Source organism: Dipodomys ordii, unplaced genomic scaffold (genome assembly GCF_000151885.1).
Source record: "Dipodomys ordii isolate 6190 unplaced genomic scaffold, Dord_2.0 Scaffold165, whole genome shotgun sequence".
NCBI lineage: Eukaryota > Metazoa > Chordata > Mammalia > Rodentia > Heteromyidae > Dipodomys > Dipodomys ordii.
In genome coordinates this window covers 1,790,187-1,800,472 of record NW_012267381.1, presented here as the reverse complement: position 1 = coordinate 1,800,472, position 10,286 = coordinate 1,790,187, and the positions used below count along the sequence as shown (strand labels likewise).

Sequence of the window (10,286 nt, the reverse complement as noted above, 5' to 3'; positions counted from 1 at the left end):
AAAAAAACCCCAAACCAACAACAACAAAAAAACCCACAACCACCACCACCAAACCTAAAAAACAAACCACCATCAGGCACTAGAAGCACATACCTATAATCCCAGGTATGTAGGAGGCTGAGATCAGGGAGACTTGTAGTTCCAGACAAGCTTGGAGAGAAAAATCTGAGATTCCAGTACAATCGGGATAGCAAATGCCCACCCAGCTGTTCTGGGAGAATTGTGGTTTCCTGCCCAGATTTGTGCTTGGGCACGAAATCAGTCCCTATTTTAAAAACAGTGTGGAAAAAAAGAAAGCTGGAGACATGGCTCAATAATACAGCACCTGCCCCGAAAGTGGAAGGCCCTAAGTTCAAATACTAGTACAACCAAAACTAAATAGAATCCCCCAAAATATACAAAAAAACCCAAAAAACAAAAAACAAACCCACCCTCAAAACAAAAACAGAGTAGAAAGCAGGATATAGATCAAAGGTTTGTTGAAAGTCTACACATGGGCTGGGAAGAGTGGCTTAGTGGTAGAGTGCTTGCCTTGCATGCATGAGGCCCTGGGTTTGATTTCTCAGCACCACATATGCAGAAAAAGCCAAAAGTGGTGCTGTGGCTCAAGTGGTAGATTGCTGGCCTTGAGCTGAAGAGCTAAGGGACAATGCCCAGGCCCAGAGTTCAGGCCCATGACCAACAAAATATGTAAATGTATGACTAATAATAGTTTTCTTTGTAAAACCTGGGATAATAGTCTACTAGTATGACTCTTTTAAAAATACTAGAATTAGCCAGGTGCTGGTGGCTCATGCCTGTAATCCTAGTGACCAAGGAGGCTGAGATCTGGGTATCAAGTTCAAGTCCAGCTTGGACAGGAAAGTCTGAGAGACTCTTCTCCAATTACCTATCAGAAAACCAGGAGTAGCCCTGTGGCTCACAGTGGCAGAGTGCTAGACTTGAATGAACAAGATCAGGGACAGCACCCAAGCCCTGAGTTCAAGCCCCCAGACTGACAAAAACAAAACTAGAACTCAAGAGTGTTGCTAGTACACACCTACCAGCTATTTGAGAGGTGGCGATGGAAAGAACTGAAATTTGAGGCCCAGCCCAAGCAAAATGTTACCAGGTACTGAGAGACCTAAGCAGAAGGATGATTGATGGCTCTGAGGCAGATCCCTTGGAAACACTTGATACTCTACATGAAAAATAAAGCAAAAAGGGTTGAAGGTATGGGTCTAACTAGAACACTTTTTTGAGGTCCTGAGTTCAAGCCTTTGTGAAAAAGAAAATATAACAAAATATAACAAAAGAGAATATAACAAAACAGTTCATGTTAAGGTATGATTTAAAACATCCCGAAGTCTAAAACTAAATACAAGGTTTGAGCACACACTAATGCCAGAAATATCCAACTCTGCCATTTAATAAATGAGCCTCAGCCTTGTTTTCTAAGTAGAATAATACCTTAGCGTTATTTTGATGGGAAATGTTGTCATAAAGCAACTTATAGAATACACAGAACAAGATTTCATTAAACAAACCTATTTAAGTTTACATTTAAAACTCATATTGAACTTTCTTGAACCATAAATTAGTACCTACTCAAGCCAATATCCCAAGTCATTATTTAAATTTATGTTTATCTTTTCTCAGCTGACAGCAATGGCAGGTAGGTCTCCTAGAGAAAGTTAGGAAGTTTGAGTTGTGTCCTTTGATCTACCTGTTTCATACTTCAACATGATTTCCCTGTTGTTCTTTCTCTGTCTGGAAAAAAAAAATCAGTTTCCTCTGTCTTCTCTAAGTCTGAATAAAACCCTTCTTCCCTCTACTTTCTCCAAGAAAACAAGAGGGGAAAATAAGACTTTCAAACTAGAGTAAAAATTACTTTCTATATTTTACTTCTTCCAGATTTTGATTTTTTTAAAAGATTTAAATTATAATGAAAAGCTTTTTAGAGGGCTTTCAGAAAATCACATAATTGAAGGATAAACAGTTGACTTGCAAAGTTGCAGCTGTTAAAAGGAAGTTCTGCAGTTTGAAAATAATGTATTCTAAAAATTACCACGATTTTTTTGTCATAATATTTATTTTGGAATTCCAAATATTACTATTTTTTGAACTTTAAAAAAATATATCTATGTATATTTAAGAGTATAGTTTAAAAGAAAGTTAAGAAAAACATTGCCCTTAGGCTTTTGAATAATGTAAGACTATAATTTTTAATAATTATTCTGCTGTGCATTACTATAAAGATACAAAAGGCACAGCTCTTATAAAGTTTTAACAACTTGATTATTAATAGCTTTCAAAAGTAATTTATTTGGATTTTCCATATTCTTTAATGAATTGCAAATATAGTAACAGAAAAGAATCCCTCCCCCCCAAATTGTACAATTTCTGAAATAAGTCAGGAAAGGCAAAAAGAAGACACTAAATTACATTGTTTCAATGCAAATAGATCACACATATCACATCCACACTCATTTTCCAGGTTTTCTCAAAGAAAACGGGTCATATTTCTCAGTGACGATCCATACTATAATCTGGCTAATCAGAGACTCTGAAACTGTTTTCTTCAAAAAGAGTATTTTTAATAGACTAAATACTGGTTATCACTGAGTGTTTAAGGTACAACAGCAGCATGGTTCAAATGTTACTTGCAGTTCTTAGAAAAAATAAAAAAATTTAAAGCAATGAAATACAGAAAAAGAAGGGATCACCTTTCATTATTTTGAGTACCATTTGTTTTCTTGAAAAAAATATTCCAACCTTCTACAATCCCAGAGTAACAACCATTTCCAGGGGGGAAAAAAGTCCAATGTTATAACTTCTATGAGTATGTAAATATATAATATATATATGCATATGTGTAAAAAGCTTAAACAGAAAAAAATGATGTCAAGGTATTTAATATTTTAATTTCCTTCAAAGTAACTTCTGAAATTTGAAATATTTTGATTAATCAAAAATGTGTTTGTTTGATCACTATTTCATGCAAATAATAATAGTAATAATTAAAAACAAAAGGGAAAGAAAAAAATAGAGCAAGAAAGCTTACATTACTAGGTGAGACATAAAGTTTCAAATGCCTAAATGACTTTAAAAGCAGGTATGAGAAAAAATGAAACCAGGCCAAGTGTGGGCTGAAAGTGTCCCTTAGCCAGCTACTGCCATGGTGTGCCTTCCACAACTATCCTTTTATTATTGGTCTCAAAATCAGTACCAGAAAGTCTCTCTGGCACAGGACATAAATTCCTACTACGAAAAGATAAATTACACTTCAGCAAATTATGTTCTGAACTCAGCTTTCTGTAGGCCATATAACACAGAACTCAGGGTGAAGCTTTCTATGAAACTGTTTATCTGATATATATTACTGGCTTGTGACTTACCTATTAAAGAATAAAAGAATATAAAATTAAACATTGCAAAGCTAATGGATGATAACATGAAATATTTCTTAGAATCTAAGTGCTAACCTTTGGGAATTTTTAATGACACTCGTTTATTCCCAATGTTTATTTTTCCTTATAGATTATTTTTTAGATAGCACACATACATAGACCTCGGTAAGAAATTTTGTTAGATGCATCTCTGGCAGTTAATACTTTAACTCAAGACTTTGACTTGACTTATCTAATCCATTTCTGGATGAGATTAAAAATAAATGACAGAAAATTACCAGGTCTACAAGCTAAATTTTTTTTTACATCTTTTGTAACCCACCTTATTTTCACAGCTTGACTAACAAATACAGGTAACCAGTACGTAGGTAAGTTTATCCATCAAATAATCCAAAATAATAACTGTAGGCCTGTTGTTATTTGTAAGAAACTAAAATTTGCTATATTCTGACATTGGCACTTAATAAAACATTAACTAAAGTTTTTCTAAAAATTTCAATACATTACAATAAAGGAGGTACACAATTTAAGACTGTTTAAATCTGTTACTGTGAAATTCCAATAATTCTCATTTCATATGCATAATTAGATCTTTAAAATTGTGGCCATTCCCAAAACATCACCTTATTTTATGATGAACTCAGGAGAAAACTTGTCTCCTTTACAAGAATATTTTCCCCAAGGCTAAAAATTTCTGATATCCTAAATTAAATTAGTATCAATATTAGTTTTGATGACTCACATTGCTGAAAATAATTGGAAGCAGAGAGCTAGAAAGAATGGAATTAACCTCAAGAAAGATAACCATACATTCCAGCACTCTACTTATACACTTAGAAATCAAAGGGATACTGTCTTGAACAAATGTAGATTCAAGATTATGGTACAATTTTGATTGTATTAAGGCTTTTGCTATCATGATCTCTTAAAGTCTCTCTATAGTGTTCTCATACTGATTCTCATGGTGAATTTAAGTGGTCATTAAGGGCCTTGTTTTGGCTTTTCAGTAAGGAACCACTCTCATCTATGAATGTTAAAGGTGATCCCAAAGAGCTCAAAGAGAAGAGGCAATATGGTAACGACAAATTTTAAGTTTGCAATACCATGACAACAATGATCAACACTTTGAAGCAAGGTGAATAAATTAAAATTCTTGGTTACATTTAAAGCATTCTTGCCAAGAATAAGTGTACACTGTATGGAGGGATATTTGATTCCTACATACAAGTCCCAATATGCCCATTACATTTGAGACACTGCAACTTTAAGGTAATTTACATTCCTTGGCAATCAAGTTACTGTTATAGGCAATGTCTTTTATTGTTCCATCTGGCACTTGCTAACACCATTCTTGAAGAACCTAGAAATGAAGGTCAGTTTGTTTATCAGGAACAGAACCAAATAAAAAAATTTTTGGAAAATGGCCAAGAAATTCTAGTTCATCACTATTTTCCATATCTAATGGTTCCTTCAAGATAAAACATAACTTTTCCTTCCATGATAGCTTTCCAACTAAGGGAGATTAAAGAAAAACAGAAAAGTCCCCCACCCTACTCCCCAAAATTGTCATTCATACTGGTAAAAGAGCCAGTCTTTTTAGCAGCTAAATATTGCACTGCCTTTCATTCTGTGTACAGTCAGGGTCCAATGAAAGTGGCACACTCATGGTATAAGTGATAGATGATGACACTGCCGGCTCAAGAGTGAAGACTCAGTATATGGAGGGACAAGAAACATGTCAGCACTAGTCACGCATCTGGTTGCAAATGATTTCCAGAAGTTAAAATTCATCACTTTCTGCTGCATGAAGTTGTGTGTCATCTGCATCTGTCATGCTGCTCTCCTGGGATTCATCTGTTCCCACTGTTAAAAAAAAAAAAAAAAGGTTGGGAATGTGGCTTAGTGGTAGAGTGCTTGCCTTGCATGCATGAAGCCCTGGGTTCGATTCCTCAATACCACATAAACAGAAAGGGCTGGAAGAGGAGCTGTGGCTCAAGAGCTAGAGTGCTAGCCTTGAGCCAAAAGAAGCTCAAGAACAGTGCACAAGCCCTGAGCTCAAGCCCCAGGACTGGCAAAAGATAGAACAAAACAAAACAACTCTACAGTAAGATATCTGACTAATATATAGTGTTGGTTCATGAAAACAAGTAAGGAAAACTGCATATTTAGAGAGCAGACCCTAAATAAACAATTACAAAAATCCTAGTAAGTTGGGTGCTGTTGACTCATGCCTGTTAATTCTAGCTACTCAGGAGGTTGACATCTGAGAATCAAGGTTCAAAAATGGCCCAGGCAGAAAAATCTCTGAGTCTCTTATCTCCAATTAACTACCACATCTTTAGCCCATATTTCTGCTGGTTAACTGGAGATGAAGTTTCAAGGATTTTTCTGCTGGGTTGGCTTTCAACCTTGATTCAGATCTCAAACTTCTGAACAGTTAAGATTTCAGGCGTAAGCCACCAGTATCCAGCTTGTTATTTCTGAAATAGGGTCTCACTTTATGTTCAGTATCTCCTGGACTTCAAGCTTCCTGTTTTGCTGGGATGACAGGCACACACTATGCTCAGCCACTAGACAAGATGGAGTCTAGAAGCTTTTCTTGTGAGCCCAAGTCAGCCTTGAATTTTAGTCTCCTGATCTAGAATTACAGGTTTACAACTCTATGTCAGCTTTGGCTTATTTTTTATTTTTATTTAATTTTTGTTGGTCATGGGGTTTGAACTCGGCCTGGGCACTGTTCCTCAGCTTTTTCGCTCAAGGCTAGAATTCTACCTTTGAGTTACAGTGCCACTTCTGGTGTTTTGGTAGTTAATTGGAGATAAAAGTCTCAGGGACTTCCCTGCATGGGCTGGCTTTGAACTGCGATCCTCAGATCTCAACCTCCAGAGTAGCTAGGATTACAGGTGTGAGTCATCAGCCCTTGGCTCTTATTTTTTTTGAAAAATTATTATCTTTAAGTAGTTGTACAAAGGGGTTTCAATTCAACACGTCAGTTTTTGATTACAATACATCTTGATCAATGTCACCCCTTTCATAATTTTCATTAAAACCTTCCAGTAAGTTTTCTGGAACAACAACAACTAAGTAGAGTTTACCTCACCAGAAAATTTTAATTCTCTTCTTTAAAAAGATACAGATATACACTTAACTTACAGATAGAATATATATTGCATTAAAATAAATTCTTGCTGGGTGCTGGTTGTTCATACCTATAATCCTAGCAACTCTGGAAGCTGAGATCTGAGAATTGCAGTTTAAAGCCAGCTTGGGCAGGAAAGTTTTCAAGACTCTGATCTCCAATTAACCATCAAAATGGAGGAAGTTAAGCTTGGCTCAAGTGTTAACAGTGTTAACCTTGATCAAAAAAAAAACTCAGGGACAGTGCCCAGACTCCTGAGTTCAAGCCCCAGGACAAACACTGAGAAACTGACAAAAACCAATTCTTGGCTGGGCCTGTAATCCGAGCATTTGAGAAGTCAAGATAAAAGGACTGTTACATTTGAGGTCAGCTTGGGCTACAGGTAAATTGGTCTCAAAAAACAAACAAAAATAAATAAATAAAATATACAACACTTGCTTCTCTCTCTCTCTCTCTCTTTTTTTTTTGTCGGTTGTGGGGTTTGAACTCTGGGCCTGCGCGCCGTCCCTCAGCTCCTCAGCTCAAGGCTAGTGCTCTACCACTTGAGCTGAAGTGCCATTTCCGGTTTTCTGGTGGTTTATTGGAGATAAGAGTTTCATGGACTTTCCTGCCCAGGGTTGGCTTTGAACCTGATCCTCAGATTTCAGCCTCCTGGGTAGCTAGGATTACAGGAGTGAGCCTCCAGCGCCCAGCTAATTCTTATTAAGTTACAAAAAGCACATATTTAGAATACATTAAATATGAATAGCCACAAGGGGTAGAGGTTATAGCCTAAATTATAGAGTGCACATTAGCCAGTACAATGTCCTGAGTTTAAATCCCAGTACCGCCCCCCCCACAAAATAGCCACTACTACAAAGCTTTAAAATATACTTTAACATTTAACAAACTCATTATTCCTTCACTTAATATTTACATGTTTTCCATGTATTTTCACAACTAGCACTCCCAATACATCCCATTAATGTAGTTACGGTAGTATTACTTACATATTCAAATGCAAAATAAATGCAAATTGAGGTCCTGGTAAAATAACCAGCAATGATTTGTCAAAGTCACACAGCAAACTAGATCCAGATCTAAGACTAATTACTTGACTCCATATGCACTTCAGTATATATCACTCTATTACTTTTCCTAAACTTCCATTTGTATAAAGAAAACACTACAGTTAGAAAAATAAAAAAAGTATCCCACAAATTCTTACATAAAAGGTAGCTTTCTGAATAGTAAAAATCCTATGTAGGATACTCACTGATCTGCTCTTCTTGAGTTATTGGCTCCTCATCATCTGGAAGATAGCGCTTATCAATTGCCTCTTTAATCTGGTTATTGGCTCCTTTAGGATCTAAATCCATAGCCCAAGAGAAATTCATCAGGGCAAGGTGTGTCTGACCTAACTTCTTGTAAACCTAAAAACAAACATCAACACTACATTTTTCATTAAGTTGTGGGCTTCCACTATAAAACATAAACATTTATAATATAAAGTAGGCTCCTGACTTGTGAGCTCTAAATCCATTCTATTTTTCAAGACATTTTCATTCAATAGACCAACTCATAACTGCTTTTGAGTTCTGTGTATGTGTGTGTGTGTGTGTGTTGGTACTGGGGACTGAGTTCTTTTCTAATATAGTCAGATTTATTCTCCAAATCCCTTTGCTTTGCCAGGCCCTGGTAGCTCAAGACTGTAATCCTACTTACTTAGGAGGCTGAGATGTGAGGATCATGGTTCAAAGTCAGCCCAGGCAGGAAAGTCTGGAGACTTACTTCCAATTAACAATCAGAAAACTGGAAATGGAGCTGTGCTCAAAGTGGTATAGCAAAAGAGCTCATGGATATCACCCCAGCTCTGAGTTCAAGCTCCAGGTTTTGGGGGGTGGGAGGAGGGGAGTAGAATTCCTAGCATCTACTTTTCAGGTAGGAAGTTTCCAATGAATGTCACTTTGATTGGAACATTGACAATGTGAAGAAATGGACTGTAAAAGCTCATAACACTTTGGAACCAACTGGCATCTGTAGGCCCAATCTGTAAAATCCTGACTAGACTGATCTTAGTAATCTTTGACACTCTAATTCAGTCAGTAAGTACAATGCCAGTATAATGTTCTCTCTTTTTTGGTGCTGGTCCAGGGGTTTGAACTCAGGGCCTGGGCACTGTTCTTGAGCTTCTTTTTCTCAAAGTTAGCACTCTGCCACTTCTGCTACAGCTCTACTTGTGGCTTTTTTGGTAGTTTATTGGAGATAGGAGTTTTACAGACTTTCCTGCCTAGGCTAGCTTTGAACTATGATTCTCTTATCTTAGCTTCCTGAGTAGCCAAAATCACAGGTATAAGCCACCAGCATCCAGCTAATGTTCTTCTTATTAAGCATTGAAACTTAAGAGCTTTTGATGTGGTACTCTCATTATTGGCCTTAGACTGCAAATGTTCATTTTTGAATACCACAGGAAGGTTAGGATTTGGGTTATGGATTTTTGTTCCTTCAATAAAGATAACATCTTCTTAAGTATTATTCTCAGAGCCCTTAGTTCAAAGCCTAGTTGAATTTGCTTAGGATGTTATACAATAAGTATTGGATTTATTTTTCAAAAGTTAGTGTAGTTATCAAAATCACAGTCTAGAAGCAAGGCCCCAACTTTACCTTTCCTATTAAGAAGTAAACGAGGGACTCTTTGGGAACAATTTGTTTCAATTCTTCAAGTTCTTGTAAAGCAGACTGAAAAGGTAAAGAAAAATCTTAAGAGTAGCAAAATTTTATGGTGTTTTAGCAAAGCAAGTATTCTTGTTAGATTTCCAAAATCATCTTAACAGAAGCTTATGGGACCTTAATGTACTTCTGCATTGTATTAATCCTTGTTGTTCTGAAAATAAAATGCATGAAAAATAATTCTGTACTAAGAACTAAGAAATAGTAGGCATTCACCAGAGTACACTGAAAACATATACACACTACTATGAAAGATGAAAACTGTGATAAGCCCTGCTTCTGTCACCATTTTAGTTAAAAAAAAAATAAGGGTCTAATGAAAACCACTTGTTTTCATAAGTTGTAGTTCATATTAATACGCTTCATTATATATATACCTTTGCACTAAGCACTTGGCTTATTGTGATCCCCTGTTAAGAATATCATTCATTTATTCATTGTTTCTTTTGTATGTTCTTCCCCCATGGTATAACCCCTGATGTCACTGTATTTAATTCTGGTGTTCTTAATCTTGTATATGCATTTTTCTGATTTGGGGAGGGGAAGGAAAATAACAAAATGCTGAAATAAGGATAGAGGATGACCCATTATAACAACGAGATGTACAAGACACTATGTTGAAAACAAACTTTACAACTTAAGGGGGGTGGGGGGACTTGGGGAGGAAAGGGATGGTAGGGGAAAAAAAAGGAGAGGGTAACAATGCTTGATAGGAAATGGACTCATTATCATGCTTAGGTAACTATAACCGCTCTGTACAGTATCTTTAAAAAAATATATATAAAAGAATATTATGTACATATTCTAGGTCTTACAAATGAGGGAGATCATGTGATCTGCTTTTCTTTGGGTCTGGCTTACTTCACTTAATATAATTTTTTCCAAGATATGAACATTACAGGGGGGACCAAGATGGCGACGGGGCAGTAGGGAAACGCCACAGCTCTCTCCAACCAAAAAGAGAGTTCGAGTTCCAACGCTTAATCTCCCCAAGAGACCGACAACAACAAAAAGACGAACACTCAGAGAAAAACCAGAGGTGAGAAATA

The 10,286-nt window shown here is 36.4% G+C and overlaps 1 protein-coding gene across 3 annotated transcripts in view; it reads right to left on the bottom strand.

Moving 5' to 3' along the window:
* Positions 1–2,961: 2,961 nt before the first annotated feature.
* Positions 2,962–10,286, bottom strand: part of Cdc27 (cell division cycle 27) — an 86,041-nt gene continuing 78,716 nt past the window's right edge. For all 3 annotated transcript variants that reach the window (XM_013033277.1, XM_013033278.1, XM_013033280.1), the window contains 3 exons: positions 9,172–9,246; positions 7,784–7,940; positions 2,962–5,252 (listed from right to left, as the gene is read on the bottom strand). In XM_013033277.1, the coding sequence (XP_012888731.1) occupies positions 5,170–5,252; positions 7,784–7,940; positions 9,172–9,246 (315 nt within the window). In that variant the 3' untranslated portion in view covers positions 2,962–5,169. The remainder of the gene's footprint in view (positions 5,253–7,783; positions 7,941–9,171; positions 9,247–10,286) is intronic.